The sequence below is a fragment of the Helicoverpa armigera genome, chromosome 23 (genome assembly GCF_030705265.1).
Source record: "Helicoverpa armigera isolate CAAS_96S chromosome 23, ASM3070526v1, whole genome shotgun sequence".
NCBI lineage: Eukaryota > Metazoa > Arthropoda > Insecta > Lepidoptera > Noctuidae > Helicoverpa > Helicoverpa armigera.
The window spans coordinates 3,311,661-3,337,737 of record NC_087142.1 but is presented as its reverse complement, the minus strand read 5'-3'; the positions used below and the strand labels follow the sequence as shown (position 1 = coordinate 3,337,737).

At 35.4% G+C, this 26,077-nt stretch overlaps 2 protein-coding genes across 3 annotated transcripts; one reads left to right on the top strand and one right to left on the bottom strand.

Annotated features, from left to right (window-relative positions):
* Window positions 1-628: 628 nt before the first annotated feature.
* LOC110376836 (uncharacterized) lies at window positions 629-3,468 on the bottom strand. The gene is made up of 2 exons (XM_021335447.3): window positions 3,154-3,468; window positions 629-2,538 (listed from the first exon to the last, which is right to left on the bottom strand). Exons 1-2 carry the CDS (start codon window positions 3,365-3,367, stop codon window positions 1,256-1,258), a joined length of 1,497 nt encoding a protein of 498 aa, XP_021191122.3. The 5' UTR covers window positions 3,368-3,468; the 3' UTR covers window positions 629-1,255.
* Window positions 3,469-3,605: 137 nt separating this feature from the next.
* Window positions 3,606-24,175, top strand: LOC110376820 (FHIP family protein GJ17503). Of its 2 annotated transcripts, none has more exons than XM_064040765.1 (17): window positions 3,606-3,904; window positions 7,806-7,979; window positions 8,435-8,619; window positions 12,318-12,387; window positions 12,962-13,046; window positions 13,829-13,937; window positions 14,341-14,501; window positions 15,002-15,142; window positions 15,637-15,719; window positions 17,855-18,022; window positions 18,365-18,574; window positions 19,042-19,182; window positions 19,456-19,963; window positions 20,349-20,527; window positions 21,361-21,502; window positions 21,757-21,873; window positions 21,948-24,175. In XM_064040765.1, exons 2-17 carry the CDS (start codon window positions 7,833-7,835, stop codon window positions 22,190-22,192), a joined length of 2,691 nt encoding a protein of 896 aa, XP_063896835.1. In that variant the 5' UTR covers window positions 3,606-3,904; window positions 7,806-7,832; the 3' UTR covers window positions 22,193-24,175. The 2 variants fall into 2 exon arrangements, with proteins under 2 accessions (XP_063896835.1, XP_063896834.1); XM_064040764.1 differs by having other exon boundaries at window positions 17,834-18,022.
* Window positions 24,176-26,077: the final 1,902 nt, after the last annotated feature.

The window sequence follows — 26,077 nt, the reverse complement described above, 5'->3', positions numbered from 1 at the left end:
ATCAGAAGGAGATTTTATGATAACGATTTTCAGTAGTGAATTGAATTATGTAGGTCGAGGAATCGAACAAAATCAAAAGAGCTCTGCATCATTAGGACGCCAATGGCGACGTCGCAGGCTACGTATCCAAGCAGTTAATATTAAAAAGGTATGGAACGTAACTCACTTTGCGACGGTTTGGTAACGTCGCCAAATTGGAAGCGTGGCCACGAGCTACCTACAGTTCTCTACGCGGCTTCTGGATACTCTGGCAGCTTGGCGTTGCCACGGTTGCCTCTATAATGTACTTAGACAACGTTTTCCTAGGTTTTCACTTTATTATCCTACTAATCCAAATTCCTTCTACGTAATATTACTTATCAACGCCAAATGGATGTAGGTATGCTTGTAAGCATGTTTGTTCATATTGCACGCAAAAACTGCTGGATGGATTTTGATGAAACTTGGCAGTAGCTTGTAGGTATGTACCTATATCAGAATATATAGGCTTTTTAAGGTGCTTGAAAAAGTCCCCTCGGGAAGCGGCTGAAGCTGCTAGCAGAAGCTTTAGTTAAGTAGGTACATTTTTACTCATTTCTGTTCTATGAACAAATATCCATACTCTAATTCTACAAAAAAAAAAAACAAGTTCAAAGAAAATAATATTGTTATTGTTGTTCATAAAACACAATTAATTTACTTTATGGTGGTGTAGGCAGTCCCTATATAAGCTTAAAATAATCTTACACTCGACATTACAGCAACAAAAACGCTAATAAACTCTTATAGCAATAAATTCTTAATTACCTAATAAAAAAAAAGCTCTCTCTCGCTCGACATTGTATGCTAAAATAAAGAAATAGCAACTGCTGAAAGAACCACAATATACTTAATAAACGTAAATCTTGTTATGCATAATAGTAAGTAAAAAATAATCTTCTTAATAACGAAATAAACTTAAAATCTTCCCAGGCTTAAAGTAAGTAGATATATCTCCTATTAAAATAAACTAAAACGAGTTTGGCTTAAAGTCAACATACCTACTCGTAGATAAGCATATTGCTCTTAGAATAATAACAGGTTTAGTTAGCCCGCATCAGATAACCAGTGACAGATTTTTTGTAGGAGAATAAACACTGATATCAATAGTGCAACGTGCACGTACTACAAGAAGACGGTCACACAATCCTAGTCAGATAAGTAGTCCTACATATAATCGGCCTGATTATCTGTCCTACTGAAAATCAGACACGGGCGGGATCCTACATTAAGATATCTAAGAAGTAGTAGAAACAGAGGGAGTACCTGGCTTGGAATATGATTTTTTACTAAATATGGTCGAAGTCCTGTTCTTCTTGCTCACAGTTCTTAGATAAAGAATCTTTTTAAAATACATATCAATTTCACAAAGTTCCCAACAATCATTTGGAATAGGATTTCCGTCTAATGTTATTCTTACTAGGCCCGAATCATCAGACTTAATAATTGAATCCTGATAACTCAAGACTTGGGCGAGTCTTTGAACCGACGCATATCCTATTTGGTTATAGGCAATATTTATATAACACATAACTAAATTTCCTTTCGAATATAAACCACAATTTTTATACTCCACGTTGTCATCGGAGAAAGGATCATGAAATACTCCGACTATCCCTTTAGCCATCATTTCAGCAATATCTTGCACACTCTGTTCCGCTATTATTTTCCTGGACTTCCTGCGCAAACGTCTCATCAGTAACTTCCTGCCGGAAGAGGCCGCGTTGTCTAAATCGTCACTTTTCCCATACTTCAACTCCGCCAAACATCTTGAATACACTTCCATCTTATTATTCAAGAAATATAGTTTCCTGCGCTTCAGTTCCATATTTTCTTCGCGCGTCAATTTAAATTCCATTAAACTGTCCAAGATCGGTATGAAACCAATGTCAGTGATTTTGTTTCCTGACAAGTTCAGGTGAAGTAGGTATCGATTAACCCTGAGCACAGATGCGATGTACTTGGCGCCAACATCTGTTATTTCATTACTGCCCAATTCTAAACATTGTAGTCCCTGTGATGCCTGAGTGCCTATACCTAGATTACTGAATATTTTCTTGCATATGTCATCGTTGATCCTACATCTATTCAATGACAAATACCTCACTTGCGAGCTGTTTTCCAGTAGAATATAATAATTGCCTTCCTTCACGTACGTATCGTCGAAACAAACTTCAGTTATGCTAGAAATTGGAAGTAATCTATTTATCTCGTATATAATTAGATAAGTTGTCAGACTTCTACGGAATGTAAATCGAGTCAACATAGAGTGATATGGAATTGACAGACTTAATGCATGAAAAATTTTTCTTGAGACTTCAGTTGTGCTTCCAATTATAGCTAGTTCTACGAGTCGGTGTTTGACGTCGTAGTATGCAATGATAGGCACGGTCTTACCCCCAAGTACCGACATTTTATTTTCTAATTTAATTGAGCTGTGGGGCGTTAATTCTTCTAGGGTTTTTGTCTTTTTTACTTTGGATTTACTGGTTCTTTTAGACCCGTATTTGACATATTGATCTGAAACAAGAAGAAAAAGTTTCGATAAAAACTGACATAGTTCAGTTTTAGGTGGGTATAGTAATTAAAATATCTAGGTACATAATTAGGTACTAGGTCTTCCCTACGATTCCCGGAACCAGAGAGAACTGCATCCCACACTGGGAAAGATACCCGTTGCACGATTCTGCTCATTATTTCACTTGAGCGACTCGATTCACATCCGACTGAGATCCAATCACGACTCAATTACGATTGAAGCGAATGTGGCATTCCGCATTTTTTTCTTTTAAATAAACGTTGTTATCAATTTCTGTGATTCAATAATGAATCATATTGTCATATTGTCTGTATTTCTGTGAGTACCTAAGAGCACTTGTCTGCCCAAGTCATGTACATTATGGACTCTTCCTTACTTCGATAACTATCTGTATACTCTATACCTTCTAATTTGAAACATTTGTTTGTTTGTTTGCTTGTAAAGGCTCCAAAACTACTGAGCCAATTTGAAAAATTCTTAAACTTTTGGTAAGTTAGACTATTCCCGAAGACGACAGATATTCCGCCGGGACAAGGATGAAACAGCGGGAAAACAGGTAGTTAGTAAATAAACGCATAGACAAACCATTTACTTACCTTGGGTCTTTGAAATGATCAGTACTGATGTAGATGTGCACCATTGTTTACACACCCAGGGAATAAATGCATCAAAATCAAATGGAGAGGTATAATCAGGAGCTGCACCCGTGCCCGAAAATAACGTGACACTCCTAAACCTTCGAAACGGCTCATCGTCAGCACCAGCTGCAGCCGCTGCTCCAATCGTTGCATAACTTTTGGTCCTCTGCATTTTGTGAGAATTTAGACTAAGTAATTAATAATTTATATAATCCACCCAAAAATATAAATAGTTTAAGGGAATATTTGACATTTAAATTTGCGGAATTTTCAGCGGAATGTCAAGCTATAAATATTTTTTATTTTTAAATAATTTAATGGTATATTGCTAAGTCTATGGTATCAAAAAAATATTGTACTTTTACCGCACCTAGGAATCGACTAAATGGCACATCTCTATAACACAGCTAGTATGATTTGTAACTTCACATCACTATTTGTCATTCATGCATGGTTGTCTTTACGGATTGCATTCTTTTTTCTGCGATTTTTAGTTTTTTGCTACAATTTTGCAGCTATTGAGTTAAACAAGATAGTAAATGGCAATGACAGTAATAGAAATACCATATTAATATTGTAAAAGTGTTGTGTGGAAGCCACTTCAGTGTCTATCGTCTTCAATCTATATCGTAAACTGCGTATCATGTAACTTTTGTGGTTTATTTTGCGGGATAAAGCATCATTATTCATCTCGAGAATCTTCCTGGCCGTGAGTACATTTGAATTGATTTCCTTATGAATAGTAAAATGTGTTAGCAAAACTGTTTGGGCAATATTAGTAGTGGTAATTGTAGTGTAGAAGAAACAAGTCGAATGTCAAGGTTCTTTCTAACACCTTGGTAGATTGAGGTACAAAATATAACATATAGTCTCAAACGCTTAGCCTGTTTTGCTGTCTGTTGCCTACACACACCACTTCCTACATAATGTAGTGTGTAGATGTCATAACTTTTGCTATGAGTTCAAAATTGATAATGTGTGGATGTTTTTCCTCAACGAGTGTTATTAAAGTTACGTTTCTACCAGGTTAAGGTCTTATTTGAATATAAGACGATAAAATTCTTGCAAAAATGTGAAGTGTTAACTCATGATAGATTTTCAATGTTTTTGAATGACTTAATGCTTTGCAATCAATATACAATTATTATTAGTCATGGTCAAACGCATACTATGAATGTGTGTATGTTGTAAAATTTATATGAATACTTGTTAAGAGTCAATAATTTAAAACATTAATAAATGTGTTATTAATTGTGCGTTTAATTTAGTTACTGTTCATAATGTCTTTAGAAATATGCCAATCATCATTATTTTAATTGTAACACTCACTGTCCAATGTGTTAGACTTGAAATAGTTTATCCGTAAAAAGTTAAAACAAAAACTATTTAGTAAATTGTTGGGGCTAATTTTAAAAATCTATAGACTTAATATTGTGTACGGCTGTTATAGAGGTTCTCCTAAACCAAAAGAGTGAATGCTGAGTTTATCAAAGACTAATTGAAAATGTGTCTAAAACATACACCTATGAACATCTACTAATTTTATCATCATTTATTTACATACTCAATACTCAATACTTTATTTGCTTTCCATGTGTATTCTTAGGTGGTAGTCTTAATAGTTCACATGGACCCTGTCGGGCACAGCAAAATAAGTGGGATAGGAGAGAGGAAGCTCTTATCGGCTGTGTTACTTATTATTGTTGACTAAGACTAAAGTAGTTATATAGGCAAATAAGTTACATATTTTTATTTGAAAGGTTTTTTAATATATTTTTTTTTTAAATATTTATATAATTATTTTTTATTATTTACATAATTATTTATTTTAAAAACCTGTAACGGAATGATACATATATCTGAATGAATACAATTACAAAAGAATCCAGTTTATACACTATACATACAAACTTAAACTACCTTATCTTTAAATATTACATTAAAATCCAGTTTGATATTCAAGTTCGTCCATAAGTCTGGCTGCCGACCAGTCTCACTATTGCATCATATCAGTATTTCATCTGCGTTTGTATTACAAGCATTCAACAAATGGTAATTAGGCTTGGTTTCACTGACAACCAACATTGTTCATGAATTCACACAGCTAGGTACTTTATGTTCACACCATACAAACCATGGTGTGGTATGGTGTGAAAGTTGAGGTAAAAGTACTGTCTATCTTGTATCTGCTGTGTTAACTAATGATGTTATATAATACTGTTGCGTTATCCTGGGTAATTAGGAAAATATAAGTTTTTTTAAGGGAATGCTTCAATGAAGGTAATTCAGAAAGTGACAACCAATCTTACTAGAGGTTACCGGGTTGCCCGTAAAACTGGGTTGAGCAGGACAGGAAGGTAGCTGCTTTACGTTAAACACTGGTCATCAGTTGCATGAATTTAGACTGAAAGCTGATCCCGACCTAGTTGATATAAAGCTAAGCAGATGATTTCTCAAATTATATTGGTGTTTGACGGTTTCAATTAAATTTATTATTCAGCAAACAATCACTTAATTGTATTATATCTGTCAGGACCCACCAAACTAATCAGAACTTTGCGAATAGTATATTTCCCATTATTATGAAATATGACAAATACTAAACACAATTATAAGCAACAACAAAGAACTATCTTGCAGAAAACACTGATAATAATCAGTATAAGATTACAAAAACAACAACAATTAAAGATATGCTAATCACATTTATTGATACTTAAACCCACAACATATGCTTTGTATGTATAACATGTAAATTCACAGCTATCCGGCCTTGAAAGACAAATAGGGATGTGTAAATGTAATGTCACCTAGTTGCATCCTATACACTACAGGTACTATAATCTGTATGTATGTAATACCGCTGACCTTTCTGCCTGACCACTGGTGAATTTTTGTATTTAAAATCCTATCGCACTATTCAGAGAAAACCCTTTATAGATTTAACCTTCTAGGAAAGCGTAATATCGTTTATTTAAGGTCATTAAGGCAAAGCAAGAAAGCGTTTTTTTGATGGGAGGTCATCAAATGACCCCTCCCGCTGTGGGTTAGCATCGGAGGGAGTGTCAGACTCTTACTGACTAAAACCCATCATGTTCCTTCTTAAGCCCTTTATGTACCAGCACGCGGTAACTCCTTAGAACAATCCCGCAGCCCCGGCTGGTCTAATGAATAAGCTAAAAGGAACATAGTGGTGGTCAGGCCTGTCCCCAATAGTACGTTCTATGTATGTACATGCATCTTATACGCTACTACTACTACGGCGCGTGCCTCGAGTACAATAATAGATGAACAATGCATGAGCACGCTTCACTACTGTAAATATAAATGATCTGAATACAGCATGTTTACAGTTACGTTATATAAGTGTCTAGAGATGTTAGATATGAAATTACGTTTGTGTCTGGTGAAACGAGTGTTTCAGAAGGCATTCATTACGGGTAGGCAGTCAAAAGCCAAAAAGTCTGACAACCCGTATTACTAAGGAGTATCGGGCTACCCAGGTAACTTGGTTGAAGAGCTCAGGCAGTCGCTCCATATAAAACACTAGTACTCAAATGTATCAGGTTAGACTGGAAGCCGACCCTAATACACGTAGGTAGTTGGAAAAGAAAAGGGCGCGGCAGATGATATGTTAAGATGCACTATATTGTATACTAAATATTATTATACTATTAGCTACATACAAATCCTACCTCCTTACCCCCCAGTTGATACAGGAAAACCGATAATGCTATCATAAAATTTCTAGGAATTTTCAAAGAACACCAAACAAGTTTAGTGTCATGTCAAGTGTGTGATCTCATCCTTTTAAGAAGACTTGAGTACAAAACATAAGTATTACCGACTAATATGGATATGGGTAGATGTTGTAACACTTTTTTGTATTTGTATTCATGTCAAGTTAAAAGAATACTATCGTAGTATGTTGTGGGTCTTTCAAATACGGTTCACAGTTAACCTTTAGAACGCAAATAGAATTAATTGAATGATATTTCGATATGTTAGACATACTTATGTTGAATGCCATATAGACTAGTATTTCCCCAGGTAATTTTATGAGCTCGAACTAATGTAACTTCTTTGTTATAAGCTATAAAATGTCTAGGAAATCAGTCACTTTGCAATATTATGTACGTACTAGTGATATATACATATATGTACACGTGCACACAATTGTGAAACTTATCATCAAACAGTCATGAATTTCTTTGTTATAATTAAACACACATAAGTCATATCTAGAAGGTTAATATATGGATCATTGATGACAAATACGAAAACAATTCTAAAGAATGCGTACCTTTTTCTTTTCCTCCTAATCAAATAGTAGAATGAAATAGACTTAGTGGGAAATTAGAACTCAGCTCCAAAATCCTTACTATGTAATATTATTTAACGAAAGTGACTCTGTTTTTAAGCTTTCGTGGCAAAAGTACTGAACTGATGGAAATGAGAAGTACACAAATAGTCTACCTACAAGACTGATACAGGACATTAGTCATTAGTCAAAAGGAGGGTCCTTTTTGTCAGAGTGCGGGAGGTAGTTTCCTCGGAAAGCCGGGAATAGCTTGTAAATTCTATAAAATAATGCCAAACATTTGTTCCAGATGCTGTTCCTCATATAATCTGCCACCATGAGTTGGCTTCGCACCACGGGCCTCTCGTTCGCGCGCCAGCTGTCCAGGTCTCTCGACCCGAGACATGACTATGAGCCCCAAGCCTGCTATAACTCGTTCTGCAAGCATTGGCAGCAAGCGCACGATATTATACAAAAGTCGCAGGTAAATAAGATTCTACATGGCTATACGCATTTGCCAAATAGAAAAAAATATACTTACTGACTAAAAAAATACTAAAAACCAAGCGAAGTAATGCATTTAGTGACTGAAAGGACTTCATTTTGCTACCAATTGGCATATAGAATTAAAATTGCCTAAATTCTGAAAATTATTTCACACATAACTATGAACACATACTTCAAGGCATCAATGATTCAAAGGTCAAAAAACAACCAACGTAACAAAAACCATGCTACTTAAAATTATGTTGTTTATGTCCTGTCTCTTTGCCTCAAGGACTCCACTATCTTACTCATAACTCTACAAACATTCTTCTTTTATGAAAGAAATATTGCTATACATAGATATACATATAGAGAAGAAATTTATGTAAAAAGTAAAATTATGTAAAGAAATTTATGTAAAAAGTATGCCTAACAATATTAACTTCTTTCCAGCCAAACCATCTTCACGACGATGTACTAGGCGTGGTTAATCACCTGGAACAGCTCGCTACACTTCTGGTCCTAGAAGCGAGAGCAAGGGAGATCAACACAGCTACCAGCCCAGCTGCCTGTTTGGAGTACTTGCTTAGTGAAAACTTGTTGGATAAGCTGTACGAGTGGGCTGTTTGTACTGGCAAGTGAGTCACTTTGTTGAATTGTTTGGGTACTATGTTAATCTATATTAGAGTTTAGAGTTTGTTTGCTTGCTTGAACGCGCTAATCTCAGGATGTACTGGCCCGATTTGAAAATTTTTTTCCGTGTTAGATTGCCCATTTATCGAATAGGCTACTTTTTACCTGGGTTCCTGCAGAGGATCCCACGGAATGCGGGTGAAACTGCTGGCAGAAGCTAGTTTTAAAATATGAGCAGAATAAACCAAATAGTATGGTTATGAAAGAAAATTTGAGGAACTGGCAGTAATTTATCTTATCTTTTTGTAGCCATATAAACAGAAAAAGAAAATAAAAGAGAAATAAAAGAAAAGAGGACCTATACGTCATTGATCAGAATTATAACTATTATTGATGGATCAAGCGAAGAACTTTTTTCTTAAATCTACTGTATATTATATTCACGTGATGCAAAATATTATTAGTGTGGATCTCATCATTTTAAAACAGATATAAATCAATTTAAAATGAATGCTTGCTCTGAAGGTCGCCCGTCAATTTCGTAAGGCTTCAACTGAGCTCCTTTACTGGCTTGTCTTAAATACCTATTGCGAAATTAAAAATGATATTCTACAAACTTGAAATTAGTCGTCAGGAATTTAGTGTCAAAAGTCATAGCCAAAGTTAGGAAAAAACATAAGTAAGGATTTTTTTTATTTAAATTAGGCTAAAGATCAGCTCTATTTGAACTTCAATTTTACGAACGACAGCCCCCAAAACGCCCACCCTTCACCACTTGCTATGTGTTTTTGCTGGAAAGAAGAGACGGAACAAACTCCCCAGCAACACACATCTAACTGTATGATTTAATATCAAAGCATACTTACTTTGAAATAGGATTATATGTCTAGTAATTCAATTCACAAGTGTTTATTGTCTGGGTGCTTACTCGTATTACGCGCAACAAAAGCCGATTAGATTTCACACCCGCTAAGTATTTACTTACTACTGCAATGACGATCATACATGCTACAGAGAAACGATTAAAACAGTCTGCTCATGCGATAAGGCTTTCATGCTTAGAAAGCTCTGGAATATTCTTTTGTCTCTTACAAATAATATTAGTAAACTCAACATTGATGATTCAAGTTAGGATCAGCAGTTTTTCATCTTGAGATCAAGAGACATCCCCAAAAGTCCTAACCACTCTCTATGTGTCCCTGACGGGAAGAAGAAGTACGAGAGTAAGTAAGAAGTAGCAACAAAACTGTGGCAAGCCGCATAAAATATTGTTGAGGCGATGCATTCATCAAAAGCGCCAACGAGATATGAAAACTAGTTTATCTCCAATTATAATTATTACGACGAAATTAAACTGCTTACCCAATTATGATTTAACCCAGCTAGGTCATGCCATTTAATGTCAACATTATAATTTCCTGTGTGATTCACACGATTCCAAAACACTGCGATATGAACTCAGAATTATATCTAACGAAAATAATAGTATTACTATTAACAATTCAAATTCAATGGTGTATTGAAAGGGTCATGATTTCGCTTGACTTTTGTTTCAGATCAAATGCGTAATTGTTTGCTTGCATCCTATATATCTGCAAATTTCAATGATTGGTACCATTGCTAATGCGTCTAAACTGTTGAAGCTTTTAAGATAAAGTATTACCCATATTATTATCAGCCTTTTTATCATCCCACTGCTGGGCACAGCCCTCCTCAAACAAAGAAGGATTGAGCGTTAATTACCACCATATCGTTAGGCATATACCCAGATTGAATGGGGATGGATAGCCTACCCATCTGCAGTTTTTTTTCACCTAGTGCCCTTGTAACAGTCCTAGACAAAAATCCAATAATTACGTCATTGCAATAATTTTAAAAGACCTGCCTTGAACCCCATAGTCTAAACCTTCGAACAAAATAATGTTATTCCACTTCTAGCAACCATAATCGCGTGTTCAATGCAATTTCAACACAACACAACTTTCCTACAAACACTAACGACAGTAGAAAGTTTATATTTGTTCAGACCCTTTGTAGCAACTTTCTCGATAACATTATGAATAATATCGAATACGAACTACGAGTCAGTGAATCGATAATCGTGACATTTTATCTCGTGTTAATCGATTTGAATCGTTCGGTAACCGTGAAGAATTTTAACATAAATTAGTTCTAGTGTTTTAATATTTTTATTATGTAACATAACTGCCTCGTTGGTCTAGCTGTCGCAAGTGCGGCTGCTGAGCACGAGGTCTCGGGTTCGATTCCCGAGTCGGGCCGAAATCGCTTTGTGGGTTTTAGAAGACTTTCACAAAGCAGCCCGGAGCCTGGAAGTTGGTGATTGATACACCCGTGCATCGGAGAGCACGTAAATGTCGGTCCTGCGCCTGATCTCTCTCCGGTCGTGTCGGATTGCCGTCCCATCGGGTTATGAGAGTGAAGGGTGAAGGGAGTGCACCTGCGTCTGCGCAAATGCTTGTGCACTATAATATGTCCTGCGCAATTGGCTGATCTCCTTAAATGAGAACAGCCGCCGTAGCCGATTATCGGCTAGGAGGACATCATTATGTAACAAATTAGATAAGATTTGTTTTATTTATTTGGTTTTATTGAGTTATAGGATATTCATTCACGTTTATGCTTATAAGCTTGTTGTTTTATTGCATGTAGACTGTAAATAAACAGTATTTATTAGGAGCCGTCCTTTATAGTATTATGCTGTCAATTGTTTTATACAGCAGTCAGAACATTAATAAACAGTAGTTATATCATTCTGAATCTGAACACGCATTGTACTTATCCAATGAAAATCTACAATACTGTTATCAGTTACCTTTATTGACCAAAGATAAATCCGTTTATTATTAACCCACATTTTTATGAAACTGAAACTTATTGATAAAATACTTTATTAATTAGATCGCTCACAGTTAATATTGATGCTTATCTTCAGTAATCAGTCAATTCAGTAAAGCTAGTTATATTGTTATCAATTATGCTTTCAAGTGTTTGTAGTATCGACAGAATTGCGAGTAATGAAGATTTCATATTACCTACTGTATATCATATATGTTAGCTTTTCGCCCTAGAACAATTTTGTAGGGTGTTAAAAGTTCACCTTGAGAACGTTGGTGTCGAAAATATTCTTGAAAAGAATATGTTTAAGTCAGTAAGTCTGACACAAGTCTTATCAAGAGGTATAGGGTTGCCGAGGTAACTGGGTTGAGGAAGTCAGATAGGCAATCGCTCCTTGCAAAATACTGGTAATCAGCTGCATCCGGTTAGACTGGAAGCCGACTACAACTTAGTAGGAAAAGGGCTCGGTAGATGATGATGAATATATAATAATATGTATAACTAAAAAAATAAATGCATAATTCGTTTGTTTTATAAGTTTTACTCATTATGTCGACACAATAGCTCTTCTATCGTAAATTTTTAATTGATCAATACAGAGTAAACATAATTCCGCTAAATAATTATCCCAGAATATAAATATTTTTACTTTAGCTTCCCTAACAGAGTGAAATATGTTGCTGGGGAGTTTGTTGCGCCACTTCTTCTACCCAGCGAGAACACATAGGAAGCGATGATGAGATTTTATAGGCTGTCTTTTGTTTTGACGTTCGAGGTGCTGGGGTTATTAACCCCAATATGAATAAAAGTTTTGAGTTTGGTTTGAGCCTCTGTTATTTTATTTCAGGTACGAAAATGCCGTCCGCTTGGAACAACTCAAGCTGTTCGGGAATCTTATCAGCCATTACAGTGCGCAGGTAATAATCAGTGTTTCTATGTAATTTATCTACATTATCACTCTCTGATTATGTTCGCATCATCACTAAATGTACATATTTGCTTCGAAATTAACATTAAGGGCACGCCAAACTCATTATCTGAAATATTATAGCAGATAGCTATAGATAGGAAAATGTTAAATGTTGGAAGGTATTTCCTTTGTCCTTCAAATTGCACTCAGTCCCGAGTCCTGAGGCATCCCGTAATGGATGTCTCATAAAGTTATGCAAAAATAATAAAGAGCTACATCGCTGGTCCTAAGATTCTTTATCCTTTTTTTTTCAATAAGAATTTCTTAGTAGCCTCATTGTAAACGATAGCTGGCTTTCTTTTGTATAGGACTTACAACTGTGCTAATGATCTTCCAACACTCTTTATGATCCAGATTTGCCTTCTTTTCAAGCCCACAATGGATGTTAGAATATTAGGAAGTTTCTATGTCCAACTAATCGCCATTCACCACTATCGTATCAACACCTTATATGATCAAAATGAATCCAGTTTTGTCAAGTTTAGAATTATTATTTATTCTATATTTACCTGTTTGTACAGGTGATAGCAGCAGAACCATTTTTAAGACCTCTATTGAAGTTGCTGAGTGGTTTCCGAAATGAACTGCCACCGCCCAACCTTGAAAGTAAGTAAATAAAAGTGCTCATAAGGCTACTTCACACTGCGACTACGGGTTTATGCCGTGCATGCCAGCGGCATGTAATGACGGAAAAAGGTTAGCCGACATCAGGAATACTTGCCACGATGGCATTGTGCGTAGTTGAATTTAGAAACCATTTTCTGCAAGATAATTTTACAAAGTTTCATCTCAAGAAACTATGAATGATTACATTTTGGAAATGAAAAATGTATTAACAAAATGGAGTTGCTCTTCAGACATTTAGTCGGATGAATCATTTTATCTTAGGAATGTGTATATCTATCGCGTGTGTCGATAAGTATCTACATATATAGGTACTCAAATTTGCAACGTCGAAGTGATAAGGACCACTCCTGTGAACGTATTAATTGCAATACAGGAATGCGCTGCTATAAATAGCTTATAATAGGTACCCACATAGATAGCGTCGAAAATGTGCTGTAGACAAATGTACCCATCCGGTCTTTGATAAGATGATGTTGCTAAATTGTAATTACACATTCGAATATTTTTGTTAAATTGACTTTAAATATTCACGAATGTGTGTTTAAATGTACATGCACATTGTCTTTGTGTGATTTTTGGACTCAGCCAGAGAATACCTATGCATGAAAACTTTGGTTCACCCGCTTTCGTGAAATACGTAATACTACAAAAATATGTCTACGAAACTCCTGCGGCTTTTTGAGGGTTTCCTACACATAATTATTATTATAATATATCCTTAAAAGCATACCTACTTTATAATTGTGCATTAATATTTCCAGGTCAGCTAGTATCAGTCCTGAACCAGCTATGCGTGGCGTTGATGCAGAATATGAAGTTCCTAGACTTGTTCTTCCTCACTACACACACGCATAAAGGATCGCAAGCTGAGTAAGTTTCTTAACATAGCTACGTAAAATCTAGAAGTCCTTACGTCATGAAGATCAACGTATATCGTTATCAAGTCATTATCAATAAACCAAAAATGCTTTCTAAAGGTATTTTAATAAGAACGTCTACGTACATTTTTACGTTTGTTCAAATCTCATATAGAAAATAACAATTATAATTAAAGCCTTTAATTATTTATTTTTTTATTTTAATCAACTGACTTACCAAAAGCGAGGAGATTCTCAATTTAGATGTTTTTATTTCACATAATCAATCCCGTCATACTAAATATAATATTTTACGTAATCAATCCCGTTATGTAAATTACTCACACAATCCTTTGTAAAATTGGTATTCTAGGAAATATGTTTTAAATTCTAAAACTTGTTAATATTCGTTCCAGGTTCATAATAGTCCGTCTGCTCCTAGCATCAGTACATCGCGAAGGCAGTACAGGTTCGGCGGCGAGAGATGCTCTGTTACTCTGCGCTAAGATGTCTGCCAGATGTCCTCAGCTGGCAGACTTCATGCTGTCCGGCAACACTTGTCCTGTGCTCGCTACTGGTAATACTATATAACAATTATAAATAGTGTAGACATTGTTATTAAAGAGAGTTTAGGTGAAGTCTATTTCCAGCTGCCTAAAGCGCCAAAAAAAAGGCATCGTCTGAACTTTGCATTAGTTGCAGTAATTAATTTCGACCAAGTATCAATGTAGCTTTTTTAAGTTACATGCACAATATACGACAACACACGTCATAAGGATAATATTACAAAATTGACAATCCAATTTTGTGCACCGATAATTTGATCTTGTTATGAGGTCTCAGGTGCCATTTGAACATCTTTGACAATCAGAAGACAGAAAGCCTCAACCATGGAGTTATCGGGTTATCCAAGTAACCGGGTTGAGGAGTTCATATAGGCAGTTTCTCCGTGTAAAACACTTAACTCAGCTGCCTCAATTTAGACTGGAATCCGACCCTAACATTATGGTATAAGGCTGATTCAAAACAAAATACCAACCTTACACTCATACTCATAAAGTCCTTTTTCCCTTGCAGGTCTAAGTGGTCTCTACTCCCTACTTCCCCGTACTCTCAACGACAAGATCTACCGCCTGACGCCCGATGATGTCAACCATGTACACAAACTGACGCTCTTCATAGATTCGCTGGAGTTCTGCAACGCTGTGGCACAGGTAGGTTACTTTGTGGACTTAATGTAGTTGCATTAAGGACGATTTTATCTCGCCAACTCTCAATTTGGGGTACTGTATACTGTTGTAGTTTTTTTTATTTATGTACCTATTCTGTATGAATAAGATTTTTGATACAGTAAGTTTTGCCTACAAACTTACTTTAGAAGAATGAAATGATTCATGGATGAATTTTATTGTTTATAGAATATAGATAATGATAGTACAAAAAAAAAAACAACAGAACCATAGAAGATTTTTCGAAAATTCACACAAACAGCTTAATACAATAATTGTAAATAAACCACTTTTGTAGAAGTTTCCTAAAAGCAATACATTATTTATTCACCAAAACCAAATCTACAACTAAATCACTCTTACAACTAATTGTACATGCGTGAACGCGCATGCGGCTTTATTGAGTTCTTTTTCTATTTTCGAGTTACGTGACAACAAAGAGTTTGGCGAGCCATACTAATATAATATTTTGGTAACAGGTAGCCCACCCATCAATAAAGAAGCACCTACTAGACCTGCTGTACCAAGGGTTCCTGGTACCTGTGATGGGACCCGCACTGTTACAGGTATTTGTCACAACGTCGGTTGTGGGATGACAGCGCTATTGTATGCGTCTTGATTTGTTTCAAGGAATTTGATTTGGACGAATATACATACAAATTATAAAGCTAGCTATTATAGGACGTCCACCAACAAGTTGACGACTTTATAAAGGTCGCCGGAAGACACTGGATGCAGGTCGCCTCCAACAGGTATCTGTGGAGATCTAAGGGGGACGCCTATGTTCAGCAGTGGACGTCCTATGGCTGAGATGATGATGATTATAAAGCTGAAGAGTTTCTGTGTTTGATTGCAATAATCAGGAACCAGTACTGGACCTATTTGAAAATGATTTAAGATAGCTTTTTTATATTTTTTTATTGAGGGAGGTTATAGATTTTTAACTGAGTCCGCAAAGTAGTTTCCACGGACGAATGTGAAGTCGTTGTCAGATGTTAGTTTTAAATAATGCATTTTTTGTATATGATAGTGTCATGAATGAATTTAAAGATGCAGCTAGCATGCGGTGATTTTGCCATAATATGCGACCAAATAAAATTCCTAGAGACATATTTAAATAATTGTTTATCAAACAATGCCATTATTTATTTAATTTATATTATTTTATTTATTATGTTTATTTTTTTAAGAACGTGTTTTTAACTTCAATGTTAATATGCAATTATTGAATAAGTGACTAATGAGTGTTAAAATATAGTGTTTCTTTCAGTAAAATCAGGTGAGATTAACAATAATAATGTGTTTTATAAAAATATCGATATTTTTTGTAAAACATGTATCTTAGCTTGTATTCTAAAATAATGATATTAGTATTATGTATATTTATTCTATTATATTGATTGGCATCTTGCTATAACCATGTTTGTAACATTCAAAACTCATCATAAATTGGTTTGTCATAAAAATATTGTGTCTTGTTAAGAAGTGAATTTCACTTTTAACATTAAAAATTGTTATAAATGTATTGTGACTTCAATATGGAACTTCTTTTGGTGCTTATTGAGATCGGTAGACCGAACGTAAAAAATACGCCATTTTTCCAAAATCTGAAGTCATATTACATTTGAATTTATATTCAAAAAGCACATTCCAAAATTTATCAGCCCCTATAAAAATGATTTTTCTACGGAAAACTATTTTTCTAAGGGTGAGTCGCACCATTTAACTAAAAACGATATCCAAACGAACCGTGAGCATAGGTCAAATTAGCGATTTGACAACCGAAAATAGTTCGTTTATCGCTTAAATGGTGCAACTTACCCTTAGAAAAATTGTAATTTATTATAAATTCGTCCCCGTAGAAAGCAGAGTCACTCGGTCCGAAAAAAATCGAAAATGAGTTACTTATTGTGACGCAATGTCATCAAGATGACATTGATAACTCATTTTAGTTTTCTTCGGACTTGTGACTTTTCGCTCTATGGGGACGATATTTGAACTGTAATATTTTGGAATGTGCTATACCCATATATACATGGGATTGTCATTGCACTTGGGACGCACCGGTGTGGTCGACAGCGGTTTAGTGACGGTAACCATCCATTTGATCGATTCATCGCGAGCTTTACCCAACTGCTAAAAAGGGCCATGTTTTTTTTATATGCTATGTGTTTGTGTCGCTTTTTTATCGCCTCAAACTATGGTATGTCTCGTCTGATCATGGGAATTTTTGGTGGATATTTTTTTATATAATTGTTTGCAGCTATGAATCGATTAAAATCCTCCATTTTGGTGATTGTAGTCTAACTCCAAAATTTTTGTTTCTTCCCCAAATTGGCTCGATTTTGTTACTCTTAATATTTTATTAAATTCTGTCCTATATCTTCTAATTTTCCTGCACTATTTTGTTTAACAAAAAAATACTCTAAATTGAAAAAAAATATTGACTAAATCTTTTGATTTACTAACTCTGTCTTAACTACCAAAAATTATTTAATCCTTGACTAACTTTGACATCTTATTTATCCCTTCTCCCCCAAACGCAATCGCAACCTTATTTTTGTACCCCCCCCCCTCTCCCCCCAACCGAAATACAATCAAAAATCAACCGTCCCCCTATCCTTATAACTCAATATCCACTGTCACTGAACCGCTATTGTGGACTCCCGGCGGCGCATAGACGAAGGCCCCGCGGTTGCAGAGCGGCGCCGCCGAGCAGGCCGCCGCCATGGCCTACCTCGAGCTGCTGCTGCGCTGCGTCAGCAGGGCCGGCCTGCTGCGGGCCGTGCTGCACTTCCTCGTCGTCTACGAGTATGACGGAGTCAGGGTGGTGGATGTGCTTCTGAGGAGGTTGGAGGGGAATTCTCAGGTTAGTCAAGTGTTTAATATGCGGCACTCAGTTTTTGCTATACAATAAAAAAAAAAAATAAACATTTGTTGACGCTTAAACAAAATGTATATATGTCTTTTATTTGTACAATGCGCATTAAAAACTTTTGTATATCAGTAAAATGATTTCACATGATCTGACAGCTGTTAGCAGCAGAAACCACAAATATTTCAATTATCTTCAATAACTAAGGAAAAAATAATTGTGTAAAAAATATGTCTAAAAAGAAATGTCACGTCGAATATGACTAAAAAGACTGCGCAGGAATATTGATAAATAAAATATCTTTTTTATAATAATATGTATTCAACACCATTCCAGCTATCACTAGTCTCCCTAGCACTAATGGAGACACTCATTGACCTGAACTGCGAAGACGTGATGCTGGACCTGGTCTTCCGCCACCTCCTCAACGGTCATCACCTGATGGTGGCCTACAGACACAAGATAGCAGACCCGGAGCCCTACAGGGACGCCGCCGTCGCCTTCTTAGGCCTCTCGCCGCGATGCTGTGCAAGGCCTATGGAGATGGTACGTACATTTAATTATAGAAGGTAGTCTAGATTATCCTCAATGGACATCACCCGATGGTGAGCCTAGCCTTATAAAAACGCCCTAGTTGCTTTCGGGGTCGCCTACAATGTTAAGATAGCAGAGCCTCATAGGAAAGCTGTTTTAGTTATTATTTTGACCTCCAGAACTGTATATGTATAACACAATCCCCTTTCTAACTAAATAGTTTAACTTTCTCTCCGCGAGATACAGACACGATAAAACTTATTGTCCAATGTTATCTAATCATTCCGAATTCCCACCCCTTATTCTCAAATAACTCACAGAAGTGTTAACCAACTAAGGTCAGATTTTGATTTCATTCGTTATAATAATAATTTCTTTTATTTGCATAAAATGTGGTACAAGAGTTGGTACAAAAGCTATTTGTAGTGCTAGAAACATTCCACAGTTATACAACAGTATGCAAATATTGTTATGTACAGACAAAGCAGTGGATAGAGGAGCTAGCCCTGACCGGGCGACGAGTACTGGACTTGCGGAGCGAGGCCGAGCGACGCGTCAACGGCGTACACGACGATATAGCCATGTCGCACTTTGTGCACGAGCTTAAAGTTAACTATGGGGTAAGAATATTTCGAAGAATTATTTTTTGACCATATTTTTACGACATATTCGTCTCAGACCATGTGTTTTATTTATTTTTTATATAATATTTTATATTTACGATAGAAAATAAACGTGATTAAATTATATGTTATGATCCAAGTAATGGATTTTTTTTTGGGATTGACAACCAGTTTTGGCCACTCCTTACATGGTAGACTAATCCAAAGATTTGGTCCGATAACACTATAAAAATCTTCAAACTTTTGCTTTATACCTCTATTTCCTTCCAGAATCCCAACGACACACTATACGGTAACTTCCACGCCTACATTTGCGATTCACGATTCGAAATAGTTTCCCGCGTCCTCTCTTGCACCAACTGGACTTCCCGGTACGACAGCGTAACGCCCCCGAAACGGGAAACCAACAACAATACAAAAGACACGAAAGAAATCGATACTATTCCCACAACGAAAGAACAAGACAGCCTTATATCTTGTACCAGTGGGTACGAGACTAAGACCAGTGACAGTTCGGAGAAGGAACAACATAGTTTGACGTCATTGAATGAGCAAGAGAGTGAAGTGAAGACCGAACAGCCGAGTGAAGGGAAAGAACATGACAGTTTGACGTCTATAGGGGAGAGTAGTGGGTATGAGAGCTTTAAGTACAAAGATGTCGATGAGGGATTTGCGGAAGAACTGTTTATTAAGAGTTTTGTGAAAAGAGACGCGAGGGAGTATGAAGGAGAAGTGCCTTTGATTAGGAGCTGGAGGGCTAGTGCTGAATCTATTATTGGTAAGTACTTAACGTTTTTTTTGTAAGTTTAACTATGTTTCAATTCAATTACAGAATTTGTGTAGGGGATTCGGGGTAAGGAACACATTGACAAACCGCACGATGAGAAGATATTTTCTTAAATCGATTTGTTCCCATAGTTCAATGGATATCGATATTTTTTGTCATATCACAGTAGCACATGAGTACTACAAATAGTAACATATCTGTTGACTTTAACATATAAAAAATATTTTCGCAGTATAAGTAAAATTCTTAGCATGTTCAATCGCAATAAAAAAGCTTCAATTTCTAGTAAATTATATTTGTAGGAAAAAATATAACAATTTATCGATACTACATATATGTATACTTCCAATTTGACATCACTATTATCTTCTTCCAGGCCCACTTCTAGCCAGTCTCCTAAAGAAAACGGCGGCCCTCCTAGAATCGGACGTGATAGTGAACTGTAGAGTTACCAGCGTGGTATCAAAGCTGGCATCGTTGCCCACTCCTCTGCTGACCTCGCTGCTGCTGTGTCCAGGGTTCGTGCTGCAGCCTAATGTGCCTTCGTTGTTTCAAGTGAGTTGGTTTTTGTGAAATTATCGATAACTTTTTGTTGTTATTTGATGTGTAAATGGTACAACCCTGATGTATGTTATGCATTGGTACAAAGATGTAAATTTAAGCAATTCTTGTAAAAGGTTTAATTCGTCACGTAGTTTTTAATCGAGAGCCTATGTAATAATACATACTTACATACTATATTTCATATTAGGTGTCTCTTTTTTTAGTAACTGTATTCTTGCAGACTAGTGTCAGTAATGCTTAGAAATATCCATTACAAAACATAAAAATAAATTAAAACTCATAATATATCGAGTGTGTCGTTCACAATCACATTAAATCATATCGCATATACTTTATGATATTCTATGGCGAATTGTAAAAAAAATAACCTAATCCATTCAGTGGTTTAACCACAGGAGTCATTTTTCGTTTTTATAATTTACAACATCATGTGTAAAGCAGAGATAAAGTTAGGAGTATTGTATGTTTTGATCAGTTGACAGCTGTCAGTTTTCAAGGGAGAATTTCAGTTGTTTGTAATAACTGACTTTTATATGGTGTTCTAATTTTTGCACATTTTTATTCCATTTACTTTGTTTGAAAAAAACATTTTTTTATTTTTACGTTTTTTTTCTTTTATCTTTGTGTTAATTGACATATATTAACCAGTATATTAACGCATTTCATTTAATGTGATTATGAACGACACACCGATATATTGCTGACCCATTCTATGACATGCGTGTAGAATTCCTGCATTTAATTGTAGGTATGGTTTAAGTTCAGGAAACAAAATAATAACGATTGCAAGAATAATTTTAAATAATGTTGAATCATTTTTCCAGATTCTAAGTAAACTAAAAGAGGAAGTGGACGAATTAACAGAAGGCATAGAGAACAGCGGAGAGCTGGTGGACAAGGCGAGAGTATTCCTCATACAGCGAGAGATGGCGCTAGTCAAGACGCGGGGCCAGACTAACGATGAAAGTAAGTCTGAGAAAATCGACTAAATACATATGTAATGTAACTATTTATAATTTGCAATATGTTATTTATCGCTGTGTAAATTATTTTTGTCCATAAGTCATTAAGAAGCTTTTGGATAAGTTTTTAGTCGATTATAGAACTTATATTGTATGGTCATGTGAATGAACAAAATCATCTTGTGAAGAAGAAAGAAATTCAAAGGTCCATTCTTAATTGCAATAAGTCAATTCGAATGAAAACATTTTTATTTTCAGGTCACGGCCACGATACTACTGTTGCAAAAATAGATGACTCGCCATTCCGGCGTATGGAGTCTAAACGACGAAGTTTGTCCAACAGTCTCTCCAACATGTTCGGAAGGAGATTATCTTGTAAGTATTCCCTTAGACGTAATTCAATGTGTTTTAACTGAATCTATTCTGATTCTCGTCTTCTTATTTTCCAGCCTCATCGCCCTCGCAAAACAACGCACACAGTCCACAAAGCAATTCCCACGCCAGTCCACAAAAACGGCCGATCTTCACGCAAGACGCCTATTGGAACCAATCCATCACCCTCCGCTCTATTCTAAACGCAGTCATACTCGACGAGTGGCTCAAGGAATTAGCGGCGTTATGCGAAGAACATGCCCTAAGACTTTCAGCAGGGAACTACGAAGACGACAGTTACATACACGCAGTAGCTTTATGACTGAGAGCCAACACCGCTGCGGGTATGTACGTAAAAAGAAACGCCAGCGGAAAAACAAAAGACACATTCGTTTAAAACCCACGTCGAAATTCGAACGTGATTCGCCATAATAAAGTTACTCTAGTAACTAACGATTTTTTTAGTCGATTTTTATGTAATGTTCGGCATGATTGGTTCAGTGAAGTTTGTAATCGACTAAATATTTTTAGGTAATTGTGTAGTGAAGTACACACGAATGTCGTGGGAGTGTTCTCACTAAATAGTCCATGAAGTGTTTTTGAAACATGTGATGATCCACCGTAGGTGTTGAGAGTTGCCTTCTAAGTATAGAACGTATACAACGTTATGTAAATATTTAAAACTAAGATTGGACCGTTTTTACGATGTGTGACGATACCAGAACATTAGCGGTTTTTTACTCGTTTTTGTAAGACATTTCATTGTGGCCTGAATTTAAAGTAGTTTAGATGTCAATTATTAACAGTATTTAATGCCAATACTGGCGTATTCATGGTAGTGATTCAAGAATCAGTAGAGATTTTTTTAAAGCATTTAAGAAGCACGAGAACAATATCAAAGATGAATGATTCAAAATAAAAGAAAACAAAATCGTTAATGTTCAAAGATTAGTTTGAATGTCTTAGACGTGATGTTGAACAAAAATTTGCATAATAATTGATTATTTTAGATGGTACCGCGTGTACTCGTTTTTTAGTTTTTGTAGTAAGCATCACATACTTAATCTAAGTACCTAACTTTACTAGAATAATATTAGTTGCAATTATATTTAACGTTTTAACTGGATTGCCATCAACGTAATTTTGAACTGTGATTATTATAATGTTCAAAAAATTTGGTAAATATTTATTGTGAAAATGAAACAAATTACGGTTTTGTCTGTGTGTTTTTTCTATTAATTCTATTTTAATATAATTTATGTTTTTAACTATTTATGTTATGTAGACATTGTTTATATTCCGAACAATGTTTTATAAATAGTGTCTACAAACTAACAAGAAAACTAACTATCTGATGTAGTATTTTATGATTTGGACATTACTATTTTATATTGTTTTACTAACTTTTGACTTTGAATATTTCGATTGAAATAATTTGCAATATTGTGTGTAATAATTATTTAGTTATTTTCGTGAAACGATTATTTTGTGTTTTAATTTGTATTTTATATTGTTTTTGAAAGAATACTGTTTTAGTAATGATGAGTATGTATCTAAAAAGAAAGTTTATATCAATTGATAGAATTTATTTGATTTTTGTAGAACCTATTTCGCTCAAAATACTAGGCTAGTGCTGCACTTGATGAGATAGGTGTTTCTTGTTCCAAAAAAGAGATAAAAAAAATCCGTGTGACGTGTTGGCGACAATCAAGTGTAGCCCTGCCTTAAAATTACGTCCTAAGTATAAAAACGTTTAAAAGTCGTCCGTCTCCGTCCTAAGGATGCAAATATTTTATTTATATTTTATGAATATGTATATTCAATATCAAACATGTTATTCGCGCAAAATTATACAAAACATGTTTATAAATGTTTACAGTAAAGACAAAATTTACTATAGCAACATTTCCTGTGATCGTATTGTAAGACTAAATGCATGAATTCGACAATTTCGAAATACATCGAGCCTTTTACGGCGGTTTGTTTGTAACTGCAACATCTTGTATTGGTGTTTAACATATCTTTTATAATATTATATTTGTTGTGAAATAAGTTTTTGAAATAATCAAATAAAATACGTAACATTTATAAGTAAATTGAATCGGGACTAGACCATTTTGACAAAACTTGCCACTTCCTCATATCTGATCATGACTTGCCACTTGGAACTAAAATCTTCAACCATTTTCCAAGCCTCGGACTAGATGCACAATACATAGTATGGATTGTAATGTTACGTGAGTTTTATATACTTAAAATAAAAAAAAAATATTGATGAATTTTAATAAAAAATGTGATTAACAAACTGGTTTTTTACTTCTTCTTTACCCTTTTATCTAAAACGACCCACACATCGAAATGCCTATTTCTAATATTGGGTTTCATTTAAAGGATTAAAAAAAATGGCCAATAGGCTTTATTTAATTTTTTAAAGTTTAACGGTTTTTAAAATGAGCCTGATCGTACCAGAATTATCAAAATAATGAAGGTACGTACCGTTACCGGCACGGATGTCGGGCTCTCGGCGGAAGAGTGGGGATCGCTTTGCGCACCCCACAGAGTACATTATTAAAACTGGTATAGAGTCTTCAGTCGAGGTCTCCTACTAGCGACATCTATTGCGCAATGTTCGAACTACAACTCATTACCTACTATATATAGAGGTCAGTGACCTACAGCGTTCTCTCAGGCCTTTCTTTTCAATTTCTAGTTTTAAAATTTTATTCGTTTTCTGGGGGTTTAATCCAATTAAAACACTCAAATGAGATAAATATCATTTATTTCCTTTTCTTTTGGCACACAACACTTTTTTTCTGCCGCCATTGCAGCAAATCGGAGTCCATGAAATGTAGCCTTTGATTATATATATGTCTAGATGTAGCGTCGAGTGCGCGCAAGCGTGGAAAAAAATGTCAATGTACTGTTCATCGACATTAGCTTTCCTGTCAATCAGAAGAGATCGTGCCGCTTAACTGTCAAAACGTATTACGCGCGCTAACTAAAATACAAATAACAGAGGTAAAATGACGACATGTGCAATTAAAGTCTGCCGGAATTATAAAGGAAAGCTAAAAAGTGCCAATAACATCACCTATCATCGGTAACTGACCCAGAAAATAAATATTTGTTTTTTGTAATTATGTTTACTAAATCACGCCATATTGTATCAGTGTTGCCAGTTTCTGTTTTTGATTTTCCCAACTTCACGTGTTTATGTTATGTATAAAGAATATTTTTCGGATAGACATTTTTTGATTCTCCAAAATATGATCTATTATTTATATATACTATTATTTGATTAGTAAATTATGGTCATCAACGTAACATCATTTTTTTAGAATTCCAAGTAATCCTATTGTTAGGAGTCAGTAGATAGACCACATTAAAAAAAGCCGCGGATATGCGATGTGGACACTAACAAAAAATACCGTAGTGTGTTCCGATCACTTCCGCAGCAAGGACATGAGTACTGTCGACAAGATAGGGCGCCGAAGACTTCCAAAAGGAGCAGTGCCAAGCAAGGTTCAATTTTCTATAAAGTTATAGTTAAACCGAATAACACTATGTATACAAACTTATTTAATTAGTCTATTTTTTTTTCATTATTTATGGGAGAATCTTAGAAGCTGGTATCATTATTTACGTCAACGCGCAGTGTAAAATAACACCTACACGCAACATGCATAACAATTTTGTCTCTGCTTCTTTGTTGGGATTGTATGGTGACACTCCATCTAGACATCAGTTCACTCACACAAAGCCGTATGTTGCTTCGCTGTAGTCCAAACTTCAAAGCTGGTTATTTTCGTTCTGAGTCCATCGTTTTTCTCTGTGGTGTATATAATCAAAGAATGTAGCCAGGTTCGGATAAAAAACAGAGTTGTCGGAGTCCAAAACAGAACACAGGTCAAAGAAATGTAACAGAGCCACCAAAGTCCATAAAACAAACAAACAAACAAAGTCGTGAGAAAATCTAAAATAACGCGAAAACCACCATGAAAAAGAAAAACGTAAAGTTTTTGAACATGACATTGACACATGTACCTAATTTGTTTGATCAGAGATGTTGACGTTCCGTTCCAACAAGTACGCACTAAAATTATTTTATGTTATTTACACATCCCGAAGACTTTTAAGACTAAAATTTATATAAAATAAGTGATATCTTTACGTTTATAATGTTAAGTATCATACAAAGATCGTACAA

What these genes read in the sequence shown, in the direction of transcription:
- LOC110376820 (XM_064040764.1), top strand. Translation starts at nt 7,833, where the DNA reads ATGAGTTGGCTTCGCACCACGGGCCTCTCGTTCGCGCGCCAGCTGTCC. An exon ending in CAACGCTGTGGCACAGGTAG is followed by an intron (nt 15,143 to 15,636) that starts GTTACTTTGTGG and finishes GGTAACAGGTAG; the next exon opens with CCCACCCATCAATAAAGAAG. An exon ending in AGCTTAAAGTTAACTATGGG is followed by an intron (nt 19,183 to 19,455) that starts GTAAGAATATTT and finishes ATTTCCTTCCAG; the next exon opens with AATCCCAACGACACACTATA.
- LOC110376836 (XM_021335447.3), bottom strand. Translation starts at nt 3,367, where the DNA reads ATGCAGAGGACCAAAAGTTATGCAACGATTGGAGCAGCGGCTGCAGCT. An exon ending in GATCATTTCAAAGACCCAAG is followed by an intron (nt 2,539 to 3,153) that starts GTAAGTAAATGG and finishes TTCTTGTTTCAG; the next exon opens with ATCAATATGTCAAATACGGG.